The sequence below is a fragment of the Acinonyx jubatus genome, chromosome B1 (assembly GCF_027475565.1).
Source record: "Acinonyx jubatus isolate Ajub_Pintada_27869175 chromosome B1, VMU_Ajub_asm_v1.0, whole genome shotgun sequence".
In the NCBI taxonomy this organism is placed as follows: domain Eukaryota; kingdom Metazoa; phylum Chordata; class Mammalia; order Carnivora; family Felidae; genus Acinonyx; species Acinonyx jubatus.
In genome coordinates this window covers 118,385,053-118,412,385 of record NC_069382.1, presented here as the reverse complement: position 1 = coordinate 118,412,385, position 27,333 = coordinate 118,385,053, and the positions used below count along the sequence as shown (strand labels likewise).

Below are 27,333 nucleotides of genomic sequence, written 5' to 3'. Positions count from 1 at the left end.
ATTTCGGTAAAGTTGATTTCTCTCTGCATTAAGAATAATTGCTTTCCTTTTAAACATTGTTTCCTTATTTTTTTTCTGAGAGCACATATAATGTCAGGTACTACTATCTCATGAGCTCTGCTTCTTAACATTCATCCTTATTTCAAATCATTTATTATAATGAATATTTGATGAACCCTTTCTCTGTTTGAGACACCATATTAAGCACCAGGAAAAACAAACAAGTGAATAAAGCCAGGTTGTTGCCTGTATTTGGAATGTAATTTCTACTTACCCGAAGCAGATGCAGGAAGGAGGCTGAGGAAGAACTCTACTCAAAAGTTACCTGTTTTGTTCTAATTAATGAGTTTAATAAATTACCCTCGTTGGATGACAGATGCCAAAAAAGACAAAATACAGGGCTGGGAGTGTATTCACGCCTACTCACATATAACGGACACAGAGACACATGCACCTGGCTATCAATTTACAAAGGTAAGCTACTGCTCACAATTTATAAGGCATAACCAGGAAACACATTCCTGCTTCTTTAATCAACTTTGATTAGTTCTGTCAACAGGAAATAGAATTATCTAATGTAAAATGTGATGTAATTGTTGCAAATATATAAAAGCATATATATAATAAAAGGTGCATACATACACACACACACACACACACACACATATATAAAATACGTATCTCTATGCACTAAAAAGCATATGGGAATCAACAGAAAATAGAATATGTAAATATCCCAAGAATTGAGGGTATTAAAGTTCTATTATAGACCAATAATTTTCTTAAACAAATAACATTTACCACTTTTAGTTTGCTAAGATATTGTTGATCCATTTCTGAATAGCTACAAAGAAATGATATAGACTTACTTCGATACTGAAGTACCCTCTGTCAACATAGTCCCCTAAGAAGAGGTAGCGAGTGTTGGCAGGAGATCCCCCCACTTCAAAAAGCTTCATCAAATCAAAGAATTGTCCATGGATGTCCCCACAAACTGAAAGAAACAAAGAAAATTCATTTTATGGTCACATTATGATTCGGGACGAGATTTGAAAAATTACAAAATGTGACAGTCAGAAGGAAAATAGAGCGCATCTTTGCGGAAACCTTCTTTTGCAAAACAGGAAAGCGAGACACAGATTGCAAAGTTAATTAGTGGCAGACCCGGTTCCAGCATCCAGGTCTAGCAATTCACAGATTAACTGCCAAAATGAAGATAATAACAAAAGTGACAAGTAGGCTTGTGCACTCAAGGATGCTGCACCACACACTGTGCTAAAAGTTTACGTACATTTTCTAATTTAACACTGAGAATGTCATGGGGGAAGTTCTCCCTTTTGCAGATAAGAGACAAGGCACAGAGAGGTTTGGTATTATCTCTATAAAACTGAGGTCTGAATAAATAAATGCTACATGTCATTACCTCCTGAAGAAAAAGAAAGTTGATATGTATCATAAAAACTGTATTTCACTGAATCTAAACTGGCATCAATTATAACCCCATTAATTTATGTACCACTACGAAAGAAAAAAAAACCTCCCATTTAAATTTAAATTATAAAAGAACATTTTGTTTGTAAGATGTACTCTGATGTCAAATGTTAAAGTGAAAAAAATTGGAAAAAGGAAAAAACACTGTAAAATAGTACAAAAAACACTGGGAAATAATATTTAACTTTCTCACATTTTCCTTTAAACCAAATTTCTTGAAGGAGCTATGTAGTCTCTCGTTTTAAAAACCACTTACTTACTCATTACTCAGTATTTCACTTACTACTTTCAAAGCCCTAAAAAGTAAATATTATCCCCATTATACAGATGAGGAAACAGTGTGGCTAAGAGAGGTTATGTGGTTAAGCAAGATCACTATTACATATGGATGATTCAGGGTTTAAGTCTGGATCTGCCTAATTCAAAGCTTTTGCTGTCAATCTTCATGTTATAATATCGTTGATATTTTATGTATTTATACATGTATATATTTAATTTTTTACAATTTTATGCTTAAATGATGAACATGATGTAGTTATTTCTCAAACACGAAGAAGTTCACAGAATGAATATATCAGCAAACAGGAAATCAGGAGCATGCTATCGTAACCCATTCTATGCTGCAATCAATTTAAGATAAAAACATTTTAGTCTATCACCATCCCACCCCCCGCCTCTTGTTCACTAGATGTGGGTCTTCGCTATCTTAAATAGTCCAAGTTTCTTTCTTCCTTGGATTTCCACAGGCTGACTCTTTTTCATCCACCAGTCACGGGTACAAGGGGGTCTTTCTTGAACTAAATGAGTTGCCTCTGTCCAAAATCATTCTTCACCCCATTAAGTTGTTTGGCTTTCTTCACAATACTTCTCACTATCAGGAATTATCTAGTTATTAATTTGTCTGCTGTTTCTTCCCTTACCTTTCTCATTGGAATATAACCTCTGTAAGGTTGTATAACTTGCCAGTCTTGGTCACTGGATCCGCAGTGCTGAGAACAGCACCTCCCACCTGGTAGGCACACAAGAAACACGTGCCACCTCAGGATTCTTCCATTGGGCCTACTCTGTGCTAAATTTGGAAACCCATTAACTAAGAAGTCAAAGATTTAAAAAAAAAATTAATGTTTATTTATTTTTTGAGAAAGAGAGAGAGAGAGAGAGACAGAGGGCAAGCAGGGGAGGGGCAGAGAGACAGGGAGACACAGAATCTGAAGCAGGCTCCGGGCCCTGAGATGTCTGCACAGAGCCCGATGCGGGGCTCAAACCCATGAACCGGGAGATCATGACCTGAGCTGAAGTTGGATGCTTAACCAACTGAGCCACCCAGGCGCCCCAAGGAGTCAGACATTTTGAGGTGCCCTTGGGATTGACAGGACTGAATGACAGGTTTGCAGAGTGAGCTCTGATGCAAGCCAAAAGCTTCCAACTTGTCTGAGATGCTTGTTTTAAGCCTTTTAAGTCACAGCTTTCAAACCAGTGTGCAGCGAGACTGGAGTAGAATGTGGGACCTCCACGCATCTGATGGTGGTTTCCTTACCTGGTTCTACATCAGAAACACATGGGAGGTTTGGAAACTACAGATTCCTGGGCCATGAATAAAAATCTCCAGAGATGCATATTTAGAACCAGCTCTTAGACGAGTTTTATCTAGTCAGTAAGACTAAAGAGAGTTACACTTTTGAGCCTTTGTGGGCACACTCAGCCCTCATTCTGCATGTTTGTGTGGTTCCCCTCACAGCGATTATATGTAGGGGAGATACCTATTTGACAGGTAACTTCTTTCAATGCTAATTCCATGTCGGTGTTAGAGTAGGATTTCCTATGACATGAAAGGATAATATTGAAAGGAGTATTTGATCGAGCCTAGGAGAAAGATGAATCTGAGAAAAGTGATAACAAAGAGCAAAATTCCTTTGGGCTTCTGAATGTATCTATTCCTTGTACCTTGTGCATTTCAGTTTTAAGATAAAAGATTTGGGGCGCCTGGGTGGCGCAGTCGGTTAAGCGTCCGACTTCAGCCAGGTCACCATCTCGCGGTCCGTGAGTTCGAGCCCGCGTCAGGCTCTGGGCTGATGGCTCAGAGCCTGGAGCCTGTTTCCGATTCTGTGTCTCCCTCTCTCTCTGCCCCTCCTCCGTTCATGCTCTGTCTCTCTCTGTCCCAAAAATAAATAAACGTTGAAAAAAAAATTTAAAGATAAAAGATTTATCCTGAAATCCTAATAGCTGGGGACATTCACTATTTTGATATCAAATTTCAGGATGAAACTGATGACCACATTTAGGTACCCAAGAGGATATCGGGTGGCGTCGCACAGAAGGGAAGGTTACCTCTACATGATGGTAAGAGAAAGGTATAGCCAGGTAGTTTCCTCTATATGATGCTGTGGCCCCCACCTACCATCCTCTCGGGTACCCGAGACACTGGTGTCCAGTATAAAAAATGCCAGCTAATGAGGCAAGCTGTCTTGTTTGCTCACATTGTCCAATTCTCCAGGTGGCTGGGCCCTTTCATCTCCACTCTCACTTGGTTTTAATAGTACTTCTAAAAAACAGCCAGGCTTTGACAAGTTCTGTTATACCTTCACGGCAAGCTTATTCTTCATCAACATAGCCCTATTTCCTGCAATCCCCTAGCTTCCCATTATGTTCTTGTCATTCCCCATGGAACACTGCTGGCAGACAGAGTACTCAACTAGGGGCCAGCACTGAAAGGCCTATCATACTGAAAAGGCTCCAAAAATATAGAAACGCAATACAGGTAATAAAATTATTCCTACTTGGGGGCACCTGGAAGCTCAATTGGTTAAGCCTCTGACTCATGATTTCAGCCCAGCTCATGATCTCATGGTTCATGGGTTTGAGCCCCACACCCGGCTCTGTGCTGGCAGTGCAGAATCTGCTTGGGATTCTCTCTCTCTCTCTCTCTCTCTCTCTCTCTCTCTCTCTCTTTATCTCTCTCTCTCTCTCCCCACCCCCTCTCTCTTTCTCTCTTAAAATAAACTTAAAAAAATTAAAATTTTTCAAAGCATTCCTATGTCCATGAAAATATCCATTCATCTGGCTAAACATTCCCCCAAATATATATTATGTCTTCAATAGATTATTCAGACAACTGCACATATTTCCATCAGCAATGCATAGAATTATGGAATTAATAAAATGAGCACATCAAAGATAATGAAATAAAACATAAAGTTGTTTTTTTTTTTTAATTTCACTTGGATACCCTTATCCAAGAGTAACCTGATGTGCCACAACATGATGGCTGTTTTTTCCCCTATAAGCTATAGGTCTACATTTGTTTTTATACTGGAGAGGCAAGAACTCTATTAGTTTATACAGCGCAGGTATACTAAGCAGTTAAAGCTATTTGGTGACCTTCTTGGTTCTTTTCCCTAAGCGGGGTTGACTGCGTGATTTTGCAAGTGACTACTCTAACATTCTCAGTACAACTAAATGGTGGAAGAGTGACCAACATCCTGTGATGCTTCCATATTTATTACTTTTTGCTCTTCTACTATCAGGAAACACATAAATTATGCCTAAATAACCAAGCACTAAGTAATACTTCAGCAAACAATTACTGTTAAGTAATTGCCTTTTACTGTTGCTTCCCTGCCCACGATAACTCTCAGTGCACTGAAAATAAAACTTTACTGGAAATGATTCTCACACCCGAGTGGTACCAACTTCTTATCTAAGTCTTCTGAAGGGGAGTACAGCATTTTGAAGTATAAAACAGAGAATAACATACAGAGAGGATCTGTCTTTATCGCTTAAGGAAGGGAATAGCTTTTATTCTTAATATCATTTCTGGAGAGCTAGTTGTGAAGCTTTGAAATCAAAGGCTTGAAAGTTCAAGTATATATAAATATAAGTAAATAAATATAAATATAAATATAAATATAAATATAAATATAAATATGTATGTGTAGATGCATGTGCATGTGCACACGTGTAAAACTACCCACCACAAAGGAGGAATTATTTGGAGATGAGTGGTCAGCGTAGCAGTTAAGGAGTCATTTAACAAGTTCAAGACCTTACTCACTGTATAGGACAGCAAAGTAGTGCTACAGAGAAAGTACAATAAACAACTGGGGCAGTGACAAGAGACTCTTTGTAGTTAGCTGAGTAAATTCTTGTAATCTAAAAGCTGGACAATGAATCAGTCACAGAGCAAGTCTAAGAGTCCCTAAAACCAGCACACTGGTAAGTAGAGAAGATAATGGCCAGCATATTAAGGACAAACAGGCTCTTGGAAATAATCTCAGGCAGAGGAGAGAGGGAGATCATCATGACCAGGGACTGAGGCCTTGCATTTCCTGCCTAGAAATATGCTGGAAACTGTATTTAGAAAGGATATATGTTCGGTACAAAAACCATGTGTCTATTCTATGTATAATTAGGTATGCATGCCATAATTAAATTAGTGAATCAGCAAATAAGTATGTCCATATTATAATTTAATTATTTTTTCAAAGAATTCCATAGTTTCTAAGTTCACATTGGCAATTAAATTACTACATTAAAAAATGTAAACAGTAGACAGTACTGAACACACCAGGATGAGGTCCCAGTATAATTGCTATACAACTGACAGTTTGAAAAGGACTCTGACAAAACTGTCATCCTGAGTAGGAGTCATATTGGCAAATATAATATGAAATATACACTTTCATGTAAAGCTACTTAAAATAGTTTTTTTTATTTTTTTTAAAAATTAATGTTTATTTTTGAAATAAGGAGAGAGAGAGTGTGTGTGTGTGAGCAGAGGAGGGGCGGAGAGAGAGGGAGACACAAAATCTGAAGCAGCTCCAGGCTCTGAGCTGTCAGCACAGAGCCAGATGCAGGGCTTGAACTCACAAACTGTGAGATCGTGATCTGAACCGAAGTAGGACACTTAACTGACTGAGCCACTCAGGCGCCCCCAAAATAGTTTTGATTTAATGTTCACACTCACACATTTGGTCTTGTTTTCATGCCTATATATATAAAAAAAATCCATCAAAGAACATCATTGGGTCAACTTCTTACACTAAACAAAAATTTTATAATGTCATATAGCATTCCAAGTTAAAGAAAACTTACACAAATTAGAATGTTTGGGGACAGAGGAGTAAGTTGTTAAAAACAGACAAACAGCATTTCAAAATTGCATCCAAATCGTGATTTAGAAGTCAAGTACTTTGAATTCTTGACTCCTTATTTTTCTATAAGGACCATTTAGTTCCGCCAAAAGACTGTCTTTTATCATCTGGGAAGACTTGAATTAAGTAGAGTAACTTCTTATACAAGTTTTTCCAGTTCATACTAAACTAACAGTTTATAATTTTTCTTTTAGAAAAGACGTTACTGATTCGCACAGCAATTTTCACCATCAGAGTTCCACTGTACTTTCAGCTTCATTGACTTCAACCCAATATTTTTTTCCATAATAGCCACATTTTCCCAAGACAATAACATTTGTAATGTTAAGGAACTAACATGTCTAATTCTCAGCATGAGGGGATTAATCTACTAAACTTATTGGTTTGATTTTTGAATCTTCTGTCAGCCGCAATTTATACTTTTCCACCATTTACAATTCTGCAGAGAAAGATGTTGCATTTGGAGGTTTGTTACAGGTTAAAGACCACAAGTACCACAAGGTACCCCAAGTACCTATCTGTTTCCCCCTGTTGATAATCCAGGCTCAGGCAACCTTTCATGAATGATAAATAAGTTCAAGTACAAACCAGCCAGCTTGAATTTGTGTCATTCATTAGCAGAGTGTGTAAACTTCTGAAATCAGGCAATTACGAACATAAAAGTGAGTTTTATGGCATTCACTTATTGCTGAAAACTTTCATCAACTGTAAAATAAAGGAAACAAGAAAAAACAAAGGAGTCTAATCCACTCCAGATGTATACTTCAAAATAATATTTTCTCCATAGTAAATATTATTTTTCAAATGTTGAACATGCATTAAGCACTTTATAAAACACAAAATATGAATTCTTAACCAGGGCACTCAGGTTTTGATAGTAGAAAACAAAAATGAAAAGTCTCTAAATCGAATACCAATTTTCCCAATACTGAAACTTCAATAATTTAAACAAAAAATAAAGCTATGAAATTAAATACAAAATAATAATGGCACCAGGGCAGATTAATAGCAATAACTACACACACTTTCTTTCTATTTATGATGCTGTGTTATGAAGATAAATAAACTACCTATTTGCCAGAGATAATGAGAAATATAACCGGACAACTGAAAAGACATGACTGGAATATATTGTAGATTCTAAAAGTAACAATCCAGTACTAACTCCTCCATTTCCCCTAAATCTCATTTTATAACTATAATCCAATGGAAAGAACTGGAATAGTCTATATTTTTAAATGATGGCATAAAAGGACTAAACATACACAACACCATAGTATGTACACAGTATATTCTAATCTATAGAAAAATAAATTATTGACATTTATGTTTTTGTCCTAAAAATAAGTGCTCTCTCCACTGAAATTATTGTTTGATATATATTTTTGTCCTTCCTGAGTTGAACGCTTCGTTAGATTTTGTTAACTTGAAGACTTCAATTATGAAACAAGAATGTATTTGTTTTAACTGTTACCACTATTTTTCCATTTCAGCAACAATCCACATATTGTAACAAGATGCATAATTATTAAAAATTCATGACAACGTTATGGAATTATATAAGTCATGGTCATGGCTGTGACACTAGTGACTAATAACAATAATAAGTATGTATAATATTTACAGGATTATTTAATTACATTTTGTCATCATTCTACTCATGTGTCCAAGTTTGGTCAGACCTGGAAACTATCAGTTATGTGACATGTGTATTTACATTATGTAGTTCACTACGCCTTTATCTTCATCACCAATCAAAAGTATTGGATGAACACCATGAGTTGATATAACTTAAGCCACATATAAATAAATTTGATGACTCATGTACTTATTCTACATAAGCAGAATGATTAGTAAATGAATGACTGTTTTCTTTACTTTTTGAAATACTGATCCCAGGTTTTAAAACCCAATGCACTCCCTCCAGGACCCTGAAACATGAACTTTCATTACAGTAACCAGATGGGTGGGGGAGGGGTTGCAGATCTATGCCTTAGCGTTCCCATTTTGGGCTTTCCAATTGTGTATTTCTGGAGTTTGTTTTTTGTTTTTTTGTTTTTTTAACTATTTGATAGCTGTGGTCACAGTATTCTTTCAGTTCTGGCTTTTTGCTTTTTTCCTGGGTGTGTTATTTCATCCTTGAGAAGAGGCAGTACAGTGTAATGAGTACACAGACTACAAAGCTAGATGTCTTGATTTCATAATTGTTCTTTGTTGGTTTTTTGTTTTGTGTGTGTATTCCTCCTGATGGGCCTAAGTCAATGAACGATGGCTTCTTGGTTAATTATTATCTTATTTATTCTCCCTGAATCAGCTTTACTCTCTATTGAATGCATAAATTCTTCCAATTTGCTTTTCTCAATATGTATATCATATTCCTAAATATGTATACTTTATGTATACTTTCCATATATATTCACACTTTATCCTTTTTTACTACATTTCCTTATGCTTTCACCGTCTTGCTGTGAAAACTGCCACTTGTGTTACCAGGACAAGGTATTTAATCTTTGTAGGAGGTCTCAGATGCCTCATCTACAGGGGACTTCACACTAGACCTTATTTTATATGCTTTGTTTAATTAAAGGAAGTACATGAGGGAGAAAAAAAGCTTAGCAGGCCGTGGCCCATCTAGTGTACTAACACAATGCGAAATAGGCACGGCAGCTCTTCCAGAGGTTTTCCGCCTAAGAAATATCTTGAATGTTTTGCCAGATTTAGATAGATGATCTAAGGACCTGAACTCAACATAGCCATAAATAAAATATATGAAAAGTTGTTCTATTTTTTCCACTTTTTATCCAAATGTATGCTATCATATATTGAAAGCTCTTAAGGCTGAAATCAAATCGACTAGGTCTCCTGCTCTACAATTTCCATTTTCTTAGAGTGGAAATAACTCCAAATGGCTTGAGTGATATTACCAATCTTTCAGCAAATAGCAGCACCATGGTCAGTTTCCAGTTAGTCTCATTTTCTTTTGTAGCAAAGCTCATTTACAAGACCACTCTGTTCCACGGCTGTGTAATGGCAGTAATGTTTTAAAAGCTGAAAGTGACATAGTAAATAGAAGAAATGTAAGGTATTTCGCCAAATGGATTAAAAAACAAAATAAAACAAAACAACTCTTCGTAGATTTCTGGAAAACTCAGTTAAGAAAAATCTTCTAAGTGGGGAATAAGTGAGTCATTTCTTCTTATTAGGATACTCCTCAAATTTGGGCAATTTGAAAGATTATTTTGCTTCTAATATTTTAAAAACTCAAGGAAAGCAAGCTTCTGATATTTAATTCTAAAGTCCACATATCCATCATTAATTTGGCAATTACAGGCAGTGGGGTTATCAGTAAAGGGCTTTTTACCTAGCACTGACTTTCAGGTAGGCAGTTCTATTTATGCCTACTATGAAGCGAACAAACCTAGTAAGTGCTATTCCTAAATGACAATACTTAAATGACTTAATAGAAATAAGGATTAAATTTCTTTGGTAAAAATATATAAGCTTACTTGTTACCAGTAGCATATTTGGAAACGGAATTTCTAATTCTTAACTGGCCAATTGTTAAAAATGTATGAGCAACCCATACATGTTAGAACACATTCATTGAAAATTAGTTAAGAACACAATCTCTGGAAAATAATTCTGACAAAGGCAATAAGTCTATTTCTTAATTCTGCCTTGTTTTCCTTAATCTACCAATCCCCCATCTATCTTTCACTCAGATATTCTAGAATTATTAATTCAGTTAAATACCTGAAAAAAATAAACCACTAAAATGTGAAATATTTACTACACATACTATTTTAAAAGGATGAATAAATGTCACCAAAGACGGATGACTTATTTGTGCTACAGTATACTGGGACAATAAAGAAGCGAAAGGCATGAAATCTGGTCTCCAGAACTTTAGAGCATACTTGAGAAAATGTACACATACAAAATGGTATTGAAATGGCATCCAAGTATTTCCCTCTCCATTCTAAAACTTCTGAACATTCTCTAGTCAAGAAATACGGGCTTAAGAGTTAGTTCCCCCATAAACGTTTATTTATCATTGCCTCTTTGCCATCTGTCAAACTTCTTAAGAGAAGCAGGAGTGTATATAGTGTTTTCTCTAAATAAGTGTCAAGATGAAAATACATATAGTTTTTTTAACGTTTTTATGTTGAGATTTCAAATTACATTAAGAAAGTATGAGATTGGTTTGTTTATCCAAAGGAGGTATCAGTTTAAACATTATAAAACTTGTGCTAATTAATTTCAAGTTTCTATATCAGAACTAACATCCATTAAGTCGAAGATTCCTCTTATGGAGCTGATTATATTTCACTGTGATACAAATCATCAATTTTATTGATCTTTAGGAATACAAACTGGGGTCGCAGTCTTACATTGACTTAAATCACAGCATTCATAGTATCTCTGTATATTTTTTATCTTTATATATGTTGTGCTTGTCACCAATGTGAGAATGAATCATGTCTTACATTTGTGCTTTCTTCACCATTTGACAAACATCTAATTAAATTATGCAAAACTCATGTTTGCTTAACATGTTGTATATGGCACATAAACTGAGGGGGTCCTGGCAAACTAATGCAGGCATTTGGAAAATGTAAAACCACTGCTGTTAACTCATCATAACTTGTGATTCATTAGTAATCATAATTTCAAATTTAGTCTTACTTTTATCGACTAAAAATGATGAATGTTTGTTATATATTTGAATTGCTAAAAAGATCAATCAAGATTATCAGTCAACTCTTTCTCTTTCCCTTGACAAAACAGAAAAAATTAAAAAGTGAAAAATTTTCATAATGTTGTGAGTTATTAAACTGATTTTTACTAGGGAAAAGTTTGTTTTATATAAATCACATAATTTTAAGTTATATTTCCTTATAAACCTACTTTACTAAATTTCCAGAACTGTTTCCATCATCTACATTCACTATCTAAGGTACTTGAAACAAAAATTTTAAGTGTTCTTAATACATATGGGGCTGTTTTTTTGTTTTTTAACACTGTGTCTCTTTTTTGTTAGTCATGTCGCACATTGAACTGTTTTTCAAAAGAACACTTGACTTCTTCTGTGGTGTTTTGGTACTTTATAAGAGAGTTCACATGTCAGAGTGGGCAAATTGTCTAAAATCCCAAATAATAGCTAACTACATAAACTAGGATATTTTATTCAGTCTTAATTACCAGGTAGTTATGAAATACCTCCCACATGACAGATGTTACAGAGAATTAAAAAATAGTCGCTTTCAATAATGGGAAGACAAGTTTATAGATGTATGAAATAATTCAAGAATAATATGTACTTTCATAGTAAAGGAATATAAATACAAGTAATTCCCTTAAGAAACATAGAGCTTCCTTGGGATGTAAGACGAACACAGATGAATAAGGACCAGGTAGGTCTTCCAACTGCTTAACGGCTACTGATCTGACCTGTCAGCAGTAAGAAAACACTGATCTGTGACCATGATCTTCACTCTGTGGCTTCTAGACTTGTGAAATGTAGATGGCTAAAACAGTTCCAGAGGGGCCCAGTCTAGAGGCTCCTTAACACTTCGAATGTCTCAGAACTAGAGACAGGATAAAATCAACTCTACTCTCTCTGACCTACAGATGTTACCTGGGAAGTAGTAAGAAGCCAAACACATAAGGCGTGCAATGTGTGCTGCGGCCAGCATGGCAAGTATGGCTCTTTCCTTCTGTTTCATGAGTAAGTGATTTTCCTCTCTGCACTGCTAAGTCATCCTGACCACTTTTGACCTTTCCCTTGCTAACAGTAAGAGCAAGCAAAGACCATTGTGGCTGAGGTCACGCACTGGCTTCAAATGTGTTCTGCAGAGCTAAAAGGGTACATGAGGAGTGCTAAGGGTCATTATAACAGTAAGAACAATAAGGTCTGCACTTAGCATTTTTCATACCTTGGACTTCGTTCCATGTAAGGTTTCTTTGTGTGGGGGGGTAGGTGTTGTGTTGGGGAGGGGGGTGGGGTGCGAGATTCTACTGCTTAAAATTTCTTTATAAATATTACTGATATAGACAGAAATCTTACAGAAAATCAAAAATTTGGAAATGAAGGTTAGCTGACATTATCAAGGAAGACTTAACCAAAGGGAAGTGACTTGTAGTATTGATAAAAATTTGTAATGAATTAAGTAAGAATTAATTAATTCATTAAGTAAGAGGAAAGGATTTTTAGCTATGAAGATACAAATGAACCAGAGTAAGTGGACTGCAGAAAGAAAAAATTGTATTGATCAGAGGGTATATGTGAAACAGAGGAGATAGATTAGATTAGAAAGGTGACAGTAGACAATGAAGGGCCTTGGATTCCAGTACATGATTTTTTGTTTGTTTGTTTGTTTTTTCTTTCCAGCATGTGATGTTTTAAAGAAAAGGAGAACTATCCCATTAATTTAAGCAGATAAATCTGGAAACTCTAGGGAGAATGCAATGGTGTAGAAAAACTGAAAGCCATGTTGTTTTCAATAAGAGGTTCACAGCAATAATTAAGTCACAAGACAATGAGGTCTGATATTACAATGGTGGCAGTGTGACAATATCAAAGAGGACAAATAGAATTTTTTATATTTCTATATGACCATTAAAAACTATATAATAAATGAAGTTATTCATGTATGCCCTGATTCAATAAATAATAAATGCCGAAAACATTCCTACAATATCTCATTGTGTTGAACCCTAAGAATGTAAAAGAACTTAAATGTAACTAATGCTCTCATGAAGTAAGCATGTAATGAAGGACAATGAACTAAAGCAACAGTCCTGGAGCACAAGATATAACGGCAGAGATTTTTTCCTTCTTTGTTCACTGTGGTATCCCCAGTGCCTAGGATAGTGCCTGGCACTTAGGGAATCCTCAAAAAATATTCACTGAATGAATGAATGAATGAATGAACGAACAAACAATGAAATGGGCATAGTAAACTTGGTGAAGTTTCCTGGAGGATGTGGTACTTAAGCTGAAATTGGAATAATTAGGAGGAGTTAGTTACAGAATGCTGGGGCACAGGGACAGGGACTATGGCTCACAGCAGAAGAAGAGCTCAGGACATATTTTAGGAAGTGAAAGCAGATCTATGGATTTGGAGTCTAGGTAAGCCATGAAAAGAGATGAAGCTATCAAGATTACCATGGACCAGTGAACAAGGGTGTTTTCATCCAAGTTAGGAAGTTTGAACTTCATCCAAAGAGGAGCCATTAAAGGAATCTGGGCAGGACAAAGATTGTATTTTACCTCTAGTAAAGTTACTCAGCTTCTCTAAGCTTCAAGTTCCTAATGTGTAAATAAGGACAGTAGCAGCTATCATACCCAGCAGTTGTGAAGATTAAATCTGATAATGTAATGACTGGAACAGGTTAGTAACTCAACATTAGGTAATTTCCTTATCTTTACAATACCAGAGTTCTCGTCAACTCCACTTATTGGACCTGCCCTCCCTTTAATAAGTGTTTTACAACAACATTTCAAAGTTAAAATATCACTGGCTTCAATCTCAATAAGGAGTTTTGTATATCTTACACTAATAATTTGCTTTCTTTCATTTAATGCTAGGTCAAGGGTAATAGTCCCAATTTTACACCTATAGATGCAAAGTGCAAGCCAGGTGACATTGCTTTCTTATTTACCTCATTACACAACGTGACTGAATCAGAACAAAATAACTGAAGATATTTACATTAGAAATTACACATGAATAGATTATATAGAAATTACAATTTTTATGTTCACTAGCACATTTTTATTACCACACTTTTAAATCCCATCATTTATAAAGTCCCTTAACTGATATTCATTGTTAAAGTAACTTAACATTTACAGGTTTCTGAATTCACAATGCTTTCCACCATTTGTAAATATAATGTATTTAAAATGAAGCAAAGAGTTTTGAGTGTTTTAAAATACAGAGAATCAGAATTCATCAAAGCCTCCAAGATAACAATGAGGTGGAAATGTTTGTTTGCATACAGGTGAGAAAGTAGAAGATAAGGTAGAACCTTAAGCCACACGAAGGATCTCCTCCCAACACCTCTGAAAATCCTGTAATCCACAAATGTGATTAAGCATATTATTTCCCCCATGAAATGCAGTAAAGCGTGAGCACTGGTTTCCGGCACAAGTGGATCTGGGCTTATACAAAGCCTCCCTAACTCTCACTCTCTTATCAGCTGCTCTGCGCACTCGTTGGTCTTGTTTTCTCTACTGCAGTTAGACTTACTCCAAGCACCCTCCAAATCAGGTCCTGCCAGCATGCTGATTTAAGAGGTGGATTCACCAAGTCCAGCCAAACTGAGCCATGGAATAACTGCCCCCTGAATTTCCCCTGCTCAATCAAGACTCAACCACTGTGTCCAGGGAACAGTGCACACCTATTGGCCAGTCCTGGGTCATGTGCCCACCCTGACTTGCCATCCGGAGAAGGTGAAGTCTGTCATATAAAAGGAATGGGGATGATAAAAGTATTCTAGGAAAATTCAAAAAGGGATTTTGTCTTTCAAAAAAAAAAAGTTGAAATTCTTGTACTTCAGTTTACCTTAAAGATCATTTCAGTAGCCTTTACTAGTTTTAAGTCCTTATTTGAGCAATGTTGGCAAGACCTGGACAACTCACTGCAACAGTTGCAGTTTAATATTCACTTTATCTTGTATCTGCACAGGGTTTGTGATGAATTCATTTATATTACAGACCTAAATCCCTGAAGAAGATGATGTCCCACTGAGTTTATCTAAAGCCTTTCTTTCTTGTTATAGTCATTGCCCCATCACTTCTCACTGCCAATGGAATTGGCTATCTTTTTATGGACTTCTTTTTTTCACAGAAAAATATACACACATAGCACACACACACACACACACACACACACACACACACACAGGTGAACATACATGCAGTACTTAAAAAAAAGAAAAAAGCCAAAATGAAATTCAGACACAGAAGGATCTGCTAGCCCAGTGCATGAGCTAAATTAAACGTGTAATGAACCACTGTGAAAGGTCAAGGCTTAGAATGTAAAAAATTGTGGATGCCAAGACTCTACTCTTCTCCTACTGTATCCTGTGATGTCTAAAATATGGTGAAAACATTTTAAGTACCATGACTCATGTCTCTGAAGATGGCAGCAGTTTTCATACAAAGATCAAGTGTTGGAAAGGCATGGAAAACTGGAAACGAAGCAACTATATAAAAACCCACTTAGGGGATGATCTAATCTTCGTTGATTCCAATTCCTGTAAGGATTAGAAAATTCTACGTTAAGCACACTTTCCATATTTCTCTTTCCACAGTTGTCATTAATATGGTATTTACAAAAGACTTTTTGACTAAAACACAACAGAGATGAGTTTCTTAGTACTTCGGCCATATTGATTCTCACTTTCAGTCCAAATCTTCTATGTGGGAAATCAAGACTGGTTACTCTGGAAATATTGACGGTACAAACACGTGGATGAGCCTAATAAACCTCTATGTATGATGTACCTTTTATTTATGGTATCTTTAAACACTTTATAGATCTAACAAACTCCTACTTAGCCACCAGTACAGTTCTCAAGAGCAGACAATGTATAATATAGAGCAAGCTCTTAGTTGTGTTCCATTCAGAAAATAAAAACATCCTCTTCCCTAGGAGACTTCAAACGCATCTTACATAAGCAAAATCCATCTATGTTGGAAATTGGCCATGCAATCAAAATCTACAATGCCTCTTCCACGAAGGCTGTTAAAGCCATATGAATACTTCAGGCTCGTCAAGACACTACTTACTCCACGCTTGAGGAGAGGCACTTCCAAAAGTGAACAGGATCCTCAATACCAGTTTGGGGTTGATATCTTAGTATATGTGCTTCCGAAGAGAGCACTGGGTTTATATCTTAGTAACTCGCTCAATATTGTAGGTCCTCTAGGATTTGGGTCTCGATTTGCCTCCCCAGGGACCTGAAATCTTGTTCTCCCTTATCGTAGCCCCGAGGCTCGGTTTTGGCTATATTACTTATTCACAGAAACCTCTAATGCCTATTCATTCATTAAACTCCATAATATCACCTGTTCTTAGATCTATCCCAGGCCCCTAATGTTGAACTCTGCTTGCTTCTGGATACCTAGTTCCTCTGTTTTGAACTTCTCTGTTACCAGATATTATGAGGTGAATTGTGTCCCCCCAAAAGATATGTTGAAATATTAGCCCTTGGTACCTCTGAATGTAACTTTATTTGGAAATAGGATCTCTCTGCAGATGTAATCAGGTTAACATGAGATCATACCCCATTAGGGGGGGCCTAATCCTACACCAGTGTAACCGGTGTCCTTATACGAAGAGAAAAATTTAGACCCAGAGACACAGAGGCCATATAAAGACAGAGGCAGAGACTGGAGTCATGCTGCCACAAGCCAAGGAAGGCCTGGGGATACCGCAAGCTGGAAGAGGCAGGGAAAGGTCTCCCCTAGAGGTTTCAGAACAAACAGGGACCTGCCAACATCCTGATTTCAGACTTCTAGCCTCCAGAACTGTGAGACAATAAATTTCTGTTGTTTTAAGCAGCTCAGTTAGTGGAACTTTGTTATGGAAGCCCCAGGAAACTAATATACGAGATTTATTGCTCAATTATTTGAGTTCTACTGACTGACACACACACACGCATGTGCCCGTGCACATACGTGACCGTTTTGAGTTATTGAAATGTGCCGAGCAGTGTCTCTAAGCATTTTAAAATACTTATGTTCAATTAATCCTGAAGTAAACGTAGGAGGTAGGTACTCTTGCACATCCTCATTTTCCAGATGGGGTCTTGAGGCAGCTTAAGCAGGTCACTCAAGCCGGTCAGTGGCAAAGTTGAAATTCAAACCCAGGCCGTCTCACTGTGGGGCCCATGCTACTCAGGACGCCTGTTCATGTCAGCCACCACATCTCTGCCACGTGAACGGGCCTTCCTGCCACCATGGCATGAGTCTTCATGGGGAACCATCCTCCACATGCACATGTCTGGGCTGCAACTGTTTCCGAATTGTCCTTCTCCAGTAAGAGTGAGGATATATGCCCTGAGACATGACATGAGAATCTTTCTTAACAAATCAAATGTGGGGAGCCGGGGTTCCTGATCGTTACCTTGGAAAGTAATCCCAGAAGTTTCAGTTGACTGCAGATTCAACGTGTGCATGTCTGTGCTCAAACTCCTAATGCAGTGGCTCATTCTGAACTCCGTATTTTTAATCACACAACAACAAAACACAGTGCCGGAAAGGAATACACTAAACATTATTTTGGACCTTGAAAACATGTTTTAGAAGAAACACAGGAGCTACTCGGTCCAGGAAAAAAATAAAAGGCAACATAATAACTGTTCTCAAGTATTTGAAAGGCTTTTACAGATGAAACATTAGGCTTATTTTCTCTGCGTTTTGGGAAGGTAGAATAAAGGCAAATGAGTGAAAGTTAAAAGGGAGCCTATTTGTCCATTTATAAAAAGAAAAAAGAATCGTAGCTAACAAGAGAACAGGTCAGAATGGAAGGGCTAATACTGCAGTGTAATGAGCTCACCTACACAGGATATATTTACATCAGGTGTGAGGCGTCACGTTGCTATTGTTATTCCTTCATATCCCGGTGTCCTCCCTTCATTTTCTTCTCTTTGATTAAGGATTCTCTTCACTCGGAGACACTTATTTTGGGTAAACAGCTTGAATCCTGCTTCAAATGGCAGCTACCACCAACCAGCTATTAATTTCCTAAGATACTGACTAGTCTCTTCAGTGTTCTCTCTATAAAACTGAAATAATAATATGTCACTTTCCAGGACAGAGGATTAAACGCATATTGAATTGTGGCTATCATTACCGTAGTCAATGACCTTAAGCTGGTCACAAGCTACACTAATATTTTAAGTATTACTAAATTAAAAATAAGTAAATAAATATTACTAAATTAAACAAATAATGAACAGTTTTCTTACCACTTACAACCTTTATCTTATACTTTGTAAGAGAAATTTTGAATAATATATTTCTACACCTTCCTCTCACTGAGCTCGACTCATTAGAATCCTTTCTCAAACCAGCACCATTGGTGGCTTTTCCACTAAATATCTCTACTTATGCTATCAGAAGTGTTCACGATGCGCTGTTTTTTAAAGGAATGTTCCAGTATTATAACCAGGATTTTGTTGCTGAACTTTCTTGTTGGCTGTATGATAGGCAGTCCTCTGCTTTTACGTCGGTAAGAAAATGTACTGAGCCTCATCAGCTTACTGAAATCTTAATTTCTCAGGTCCTGTAAAGCCCAAGGCTTTTGCTTAGTGTGAAAATAGGTAATTGCAGACAGTTGTCCAATAATGAATCTTTTCTTCTCTATATTAAATGTGTATGTACCTCGCTGCCATGTTTCTCTGCCTTTCTATACAATAACATTTAGTTTCAATGTCAAGTAATATTTTTGAAGACACTGTAAACAGCACCTAAACTTAACAATGCAGTTCTAGCAATGCACATAACTCAGACAAGATAAGCAGCTGTGCCTGAGCTAGTGCACGAGCAGACAATGACCCCTCTATCATGGCTGTTGTTTGACCAACAGTGAGTCTAAGACCCAGGCAAATGTCAGAGAGGTGGAAATATGAAAAGAGTCCATTTTAGAATTGGTGAAATAGGATGTTGCTTGATGATTATATTGTAGCTTTCCTCACATGTAAGGAAGTGTCTGTCTTAATAGGTGCCCCTGTGTTTAATTGAAAAAGGGGTTCCTTACTGGAATAAGTGTTGGCAGGCATATTATATTACAAAGGGGATTTTCCAGCATTGTCTAGAATAGAGGACTGCTAAATGACTTTTAGAACCTATGATTATTTCATCCCAAAGCAATTAAAAAGGCAAGATGGGGAAGGGACGGGTGATCTGAATGAAATCATGCCTTGAAATGCAACCGAAAGAACAGAGTAAATGAGGAATCACAAGGCTGGCCGTCGGCAGGTGCCCAGCTGGTGTGAGAAGCCACAGAAACATGTCTGTGCCATACCTCTCGGGTATGGCTTTGGGAGTCCTGTCATTTCCACAGCGCACTGTGGACCACCTCACTGTCACACTGCCTCCCCCACCCAAGCAAACCAAAGGCGAGGGGCTTCTGAGAGCAAGGGAAGCTGAAGCCCTCTGGGAGAGCTGAGCCACCACCGTCCCCGGTTTAGGTACCTGCCTATGTGCTATTTCTTTTTTTTCTTTTCCCTGTTGCTGATCTTATTCTTTTCGGAGGCTCATCACCCCACATTAGTTTTTTTTTTTTCAACGTTTATTTATTTTTGGGACAGAGAGAGACAGAACATGAACGGGGGAGGGGCAGAGAGAGAGGGAGACACAGAATCGGAAACAGGCTCCAGGCTCTGAGCCATCAGCCCAGAGCCTGACGCCGGGCTCGAACTTCCGACTGTGAGATCCTGACCCGGCTGAAGTCGGACGCTTAACCGACTGGCCACCCAGGCGCCCCACCCCACATTAGTTTTAATTAGTCGATGCAGCACTACCTGCCCACCCCCCCCCCCCACCTCTTCTTCTAATCTAAATGTGTCATGAGAACAAGAGCAATTTACTACTCTCCACCGGCTGAGAATAGGCATGTATAAATTTGGGAAGCTCATTATAACTCACAGCTGTCAGTCCTCAAAGAAAAAAAAAATACCTCCCACAAAACAAAACAAATAAAAAACTCAAACCAGCAAGGGCTCTGTCTTCCTCATTCTGTGTTACATAAAACAGTTCATTAATAAATGAGCAATTGTACTTCCACTTCTGTGAAGCTGAGATCTTACTAATCTTAAAACATTGCTTTTACCATGCCAATTCTCTGGGCAGAAATCATCGCTGGTTGCCTTTTGCCTAAAAAAATAAATCCCAACTTCCTATCATGACACCCCCCCCTCCCCTCCATATCCTTTCCTCTCATGACAGTCTGGTTCCATCCCACCTCTCTGGCTTCAACTCCAGCCAATCCCTTTGAGAAGCATTTGGTGCGGTGGTTGGGTGTGTGGGCCCAGTGTTTATCTGACTTGATTCACATCTTGGCTTTACTGCCACTGATTGCATAATTTTTGCACAACTGACTGCACCTCAAGAAGCTAAACAGGGAGAAGACATCTACTCATTGGCTTACTGAGTGACATCACCTAGTCATCACACATACCATCTGACATATAGTTAGTGTATACAAATGTAGCCATTGCCATAACAAAAGCATTCCACTTTGCACTCTCACTTGTTAAAATCTTTTTCTGCCTGCTCTTTTTACTACTCATTCTATACTTGTAATAAATACATACGTAACTTTTATGTATTTACATATAAGGTTACATATCCAACTGTATACAGAGTTATAAGGTTACCTATGTAAAAGGTTACATATATATAAGGCTGCAAATGTAACCACACAGGTTAGTAATTTCATATTATAAATAATATGACATGAAAACTGAAATGAAGTGAAAGGATATGCATGATGTGAAATGATATGAATATCTGACATATGAAAAACATTTTTTAATGTTTATTTATTATGTTTGAGAGAGAGAGACAGAAAGAGAGAGAGAGAAAGAGCATGAGAGGGGAAGGGGCAGAGAGAGAGGCAGAATCCGAAGCAGGCTCCAGACTCTGAGCTGTCAGCACAGAGCCTGACACAGGGCTCAGACTCACCAACCATGAGATCATGACCTGAGACCAAGTCTGATGCCCCACCAACTCAGCCATCCAGGTGCCCCATGGAAAACATTTTTAAAGAAAGCTTTTCATAGTCTAAGTATTATGTGAAGGTGGAAAGTGAGTCTTTGATTTAGATGGTCTGTTAAAGGAGATTTAACTGGTTAGTGACAGGACTCCTAATTCCTAGTAAAGCAGTGTTCACACATCCCAAATCTGATTAGGCAATTAGAGGACAAAGACATCCTTTCTGTGTTCCCTGCAGTATCCAATATCATGCCTTGTGTTTGCTCATTGTGGGAGCTCATATTTTGCTGAATCCCTACAAAGAATATGGCAAATGTGTAAACAGTGCTTTAGGTATAAACCAAGAAATAGTGAACCGAATCAAGTCCTGACATTTTTACACAGAAATGGAATAGATTCTTTACCCAAAGCAGAGTTTTGGTTTTTTGTTTGTTTTGTCCTATAACTACTGAACAAATAAAAGGCTTTGAGAAACTCCATTCTGTTTTCTGCTGGTTTTGATTTGAAAATTTGTTTCAACAACTCCTACTACTTGTAAAGATAACTAATGTACATAGGAAAATACTATTAATTCTTTAAAGTATTTAAAATTTCGTTTTCTTGTATGGTATGTTTAAGCCTCCAAGCAGCACAACATTATTGTATAAGTCTAGGTTTTTGTCACAAATTATGTCTCTTGCATTACTTTTCCAATGGATTTTGCACAGTACTTTCACATTTTACTAAGTTTTTTTGACTAGAGGTAGATGGTTGGAGGAAGAATTCCCCATTGTAAGCTATTTATTTGCAGGGCAGTTTTTACAAAGTAACTGATAATTAGCCAAACCTCATTTTATAGCAGTTTGCTGAAGGAGATTACTTATAAAAATGTTCATTTGTCTTCAGCGAAGTAGAACTCATGCTATATTTCTGTTTGCAACTTACTTTTCAAATTAACTTGGACTTCAGGGTACGCCCATGCTGAGTTCCAGTGGCAGAGTTCAGCACTAATGACTTAATAATATTCTCATTTTGCAAAATATTACCCGTTTCAGACGTAGATCTCAGCAGACAAATGCATGCCCGTGCAGACGCCTGGTCACATTAGTGACAGATGTGTGTTGGCAGACTGGAACAGCTCTCCTCAGAGGTACTTAGAACATGAACCATGCACTATTAGATACCGAGGATACTTCCCTTGTCCCTCTTCTTCCCCTTTTCAGTATAGTCTTCTCTGGATAAGATGCGTTAAGGATGAGATTCCAAATAATGTGAAGAAAAAATACGCTATACCTTGTATTCTCATCTGGGAAGAAAAGAATTCAAGTTGCCATTTTCTTTAAAGTCACTTTCAGTAAAAGCCAAGTGAATCTGTGAGCAGCACACAAACACTGTATTACGGACACAGTGAAATGATGCCAACTTCATCACATAGATGCCCCGCAGTTTCTAAAGTATTCCAATTAAGCGTACGTAGCCCTGGAGTTAGGGGTCCAGTTATCTCTCTAAGCAGAAACACACATTTCTTTACAACATATGATCAAATTTAATAGAAACAATATTACCTGTTTCTAGCATTCTATGCGTATGAAGTAAATAAAAATGGGTAGATTTACAGAGCTGAGCTTAAGCTATCTGAGACATCATTCCCTAGGAGAACATTTTCATGAAATACTCAGCAATTTTGATTTGGTACTCATGACCAGAAGAGAGGCTACGACATCATGGGGACAGAAATAATACAATCTCAAGATGTCATAACACCAATATTTCACTTCTCAGCTCAAAACCCTGTGGCATGCTATTTGCAATGCATGAAAGCCAAGGCCCTAAAAGTTCTGGTCCCCCAGCTCCTTCTTTAACCTCGGCTTCCCCTTCTCCTGGGTACTTACTTGGTTTCAACTATACTGGCCTTTCTTTCCTAAGGACATCAGGCCAACCCGCTCCTCACGGCCTTCGCACTTGCTGTTCCTCTCCCTGGAGAATGTCTTAACACGTGCTCTTCCCTTCTCTCACTTCGTTCAGCACCCGTTGACATGCCATCACCTCCGAAAGACCTTTCCTGATTCTCCATCTCACATGCCCTTCTGGACATGTTTTGTCCTTTCTCCTTCTTCAGGCTTTGTAGCACTTAATGGATTTTTTACTCCCAAGTATCAGTTTGTTTGTCTCCTCCACTAGAACAGAGACTTTGTTTTGCTAATTCCCATACCTCAACATACCGCTTAGTGACTAGCTCAGAACATTTATTGAATAAATGAATGAATGAATTTAGAGGATGATTGACACGTGGGCTAAATATGCAGTGATCGCACCAAGCAGTAAATATAATCTTATAGATTTCACTGATTGGTGGCACAATGATACTTAACATTAACATGCCAGTGGAATTTAATATGAAATCATTAAATGTCAATCATTTTAGATCATTGGGGGTTACCAAAGTAAACAGAAAAACAACCCCACCGAAACACAGAATTTATTGTAGTTGACTGTAAGTTATCTGGTCAAGTAAAGAAGGTACTCATCAAAAAAAAAAAATCAGCCTAGAAGAAAAATATATCTGAAATGAGAGGCTTCAACTACCTGAATAGCTTTGTAAGCATGGATTGGCCTAGAAACAAAGCATTAGAAAATACTAAATTTGACATGCTGTAAATTTCACCCCAGAGAGCTTGAGGAAAAAGTTAGGGTAAACATTTTACTCTATACTGGATTTTGACATACAACGAGGAGTTGGTTAGTGAACTGGAAGTGACAGGAAAATAGTGATGCCATCTAAACACTCAAGAAGTAAGAAAGGAGAAAGCTAAGCATGGTCCAAACACACATGACAGACTTTCAGAATGGATAATGATAATGATAATGATACCTACTGCTCCCTGAGCATCCATTCTGAGGCTGGCCCTGCACAATCAGCCTACATTCATAACCTCCATTAATTTCAAGCCCCACAGCCTCTACCTACCCTATCTTTTAAAACCAAAATTAACACCTTTAAGAAAAACTTTCAGGGGAGCCTGGGTGGCTCAGTCCGTTAAGCAACCGACTTCAGCTCAGGTCATGATCTCACAGTTCATGAGTTCAAGCCTCGCATCGGGCTCTGTGCTGACAGCTCAGAGCCTGGAGCCTGCTTCAGATTCTGTGTCTCCATCTTTCTGTGCCCCTCCCCCACTCATGCTCTGTCTCTCTCTCAAAAATAAATAAATATTTTTAAAAATTTTAAAAAAAGAAAAACTTTCATAATACATTCAGGTAAGCAAATTTACGTTAGAAATAAACCTAGAAATCTGCCTACAAAATCCAATTTTCCACAGAAAGGCAGCTAAGGAGTACCTTGCTAATACTTAACGATCAGGGTGGCCACACTACACAGCTGGGGAAGTATGGCATCCCCTGGAGCTTGGCTGTAGGAGATGTCTTTGATAACGTGCCTTGGCCCCACTACTTGATCTGGTTATAATAGTTTACTTTGCCTCTGTTCCCTTCTCTTTCCCAGCCACCCCTTCTGGATGTTTCTATACCATCTCCTGCTTTCTTGGCCACCTTTTAAGTCTTCACTCTCAGAACAAGATTCAATTTCTACCTCACAAGTGAAGAGAGAAAGCCAGCAGGGAAACACATTCTCTGTTTTCTGACTCTTTCCTTCCTCACCCATACTGTTTGCTTTCCCTCTGGACTTAGGTCTTTCTTTCTACCTTAACCTTATTAGTCTACCATGTTTCCATGCTTAATTTCTCAAGGATCAAGGTCCATCAATTATTTACGCTGTCTCTTTTATTTCTGACTTCTCTTTTTCCACTGGCTTCTTTTGCTCTCTATAGAAACTCTTGAGTCTCTTTGATGGTCAAAAGCTTTTCCTTGTCCCTATAATCCTCTCATCCTACTGTCGTACATTTTTCTCCTCAGTCGATCTAACTGAGGTGGTCTATGTGTTCCCTTCCTCCAGCCCTAATCCCTCTCAATTCACTGTAACAGGAATGTCCTTGTCCCCAGCCACTCTATCACATTTCTATGGACAGAGAGCACCAGTTATTTCCCAACTGTCAAACCCAACAGATACTCTTTTCCTTCTTTCCTCAAATTCCAGTACTGGCATCTTTCTTGGCTTTTGCCTTAGTCTGTTCTGCCTGCTGTAACAGAACATTGAAGACTGGGTGACCTGCAAATAACACAGACTTAGTTTTCACAGTTCTGAAGGCTGGGAGATCTAAGATCAAGACACTTTACAGATTCAAGTCACTAACAGATTTGGTGTCTGGTGAGGGCCCATATCCTGGCTCATCTGTTCCTCACATGGGAGAAGGGGCCAGAGTCTTCTGACGTCTCTTTTATAAGGGCACTATTCCCACTCATGAGGGCCCCACCCTCACGACCTAATGACCTCCCAAAGGCTTCACCTCCAAAAACCATGGAGAAATGGTTTCTCCACAATGGAGAAATTTCAACATAGGAATTTTAGGGTCGGGGGAAGTGGACGTAAACATTCAGTTTGTAGTAGTTTTCTACTTATTTTTCTAGCCATAGCTTTTCTTCTTTTGATTATTCCTTAAATGTAGGCATTATCCTCAACTTTGTTTTTATCCCCCTACTAACTTTCCCTTCGTAATCTATCCATTTTCATGATCTTACCACTGCCTATATACTAATAATTCCAGAGTAGTATTTCTAAACCAGATCTCTCAGCTGACTTCTTGAGAAACATATACACAGCAGCTAAACTGGGTAACTCTGCTTGGATATCACAGATGTTCTCTAAAATGAATCCATTGTCTTCTCATACAAAGTAATGCACTGTTTTCTACACATATATTCTATCTTGGATGGGACATCACTGTCTATCCAGGAACATAAACCAGAAAGCTGAAAAACATCCTAGATTTCTCTTTCTACCATCACCTCTTTCTTCAGACACCAACTCTTAAATATTCAATTAAATCCCATCCTCTCAACCTTCACTTCATGTACCACTGCCTCTGTCTTGATTCAGGCCCTTGTGTAGACCATTATCATGTCAGTTTAGTTGGGACTTCTGCCTTCAGCCTCACACCCTAGTAAAGAGGGATGCCCAAGTGAATAAACAGAATAGTAACTCACACCATATTTAAGCATTTTCCTTCCTAAATACCCTTTGGAGTGTCTGTACATGATGCAGTTTAATCTTCTTCTCCCTAGTGTATGAGACTTCCCACTGCCAAACTCTCCAACTTCGTTCCTGGCATCTGCCCACAGCCTTAATAGTTTTCCAAACATACCAAGCTAAAACATCTCTCTGCTCCTTGGATCTCATTATTCTTTGCCTGGAATGCCCTCTCCATCGACCCCTTATGTACCCACTAAGCTCTTATTTGCCTTTCAATACCTAGGTCAGAAGTTACTGCCTCCTGACCTGTATCCATTAAGTAACTCACTGTGCATCCTCTATCGTCTGCAAATAGTTTTTATTTTACACTTACTGTATGCTTTATAATAGAGTTATTTTAATGTCTGGCTCCTCCAGTAGATTATGACATTATTAAGGGCATAGACTATATGTTTATCAACTCTGTGCCTATCCTAGAAATGTAAATGCTCAATAAATATTTTTCAATTAAACAGAAGAATGAATATATTTTTAGTCCACTTTAGTCTACTTCTAGATAGTCCCCAGGGTTGACTATTCATGCTTAAGGAAAGCTTTTTCACAGTATATCCTATGCCATATCTCTCTGAACAACAGGAAGTGTATGCAGGGTCCTCGGCCATGGGCAGCATTTTCTAAAACTGATCACAAACCAAGGTGACAAATAAACTACATCAAAAACCATTAAAAATGCACATTTATACAAATAAAAATTTTATAGATACTTCCCCTTATTTTTGTATGATAAATTCCAACATTTGCTTTCTTATTCCAGTCGTTGGCATTAAATTACAAAAATACTGGACTGATAACAAAAATTGCTCTCATGTCTCATGGACTGTGACACACATATTGTGGAA

The 27,333-nt window shown here is 37.8% G+C and overlaps 1 protein-coding gene across 5 annotated transcripts in view; it reads right to left on the bottom strand.

Annotated features, from left to right (window-relative positions):
- PPP3CA (protein phosphatase 3 catalytic subunit alpha) overlaps positions 1 to 27,333 on the bottom strand; it is a 324,510-nt gene that overhangs the window by 78,835 nt on the left and 218,342 nt on the right. For all 5 annotated transcript variants that reach the window (XM_053217100.1, XM_027061516.2, XM_027061522.2 and 2 more), the window contains one exon: positions 870 to 994. In XM_053217100.1, coding sequence (XP_053073075.1) covers positions 870 to 994 — 125 coding nt within the window. The remainder of the gene's footprint in view (positions 1 to 869; positions 995 to 27,333) is intronic.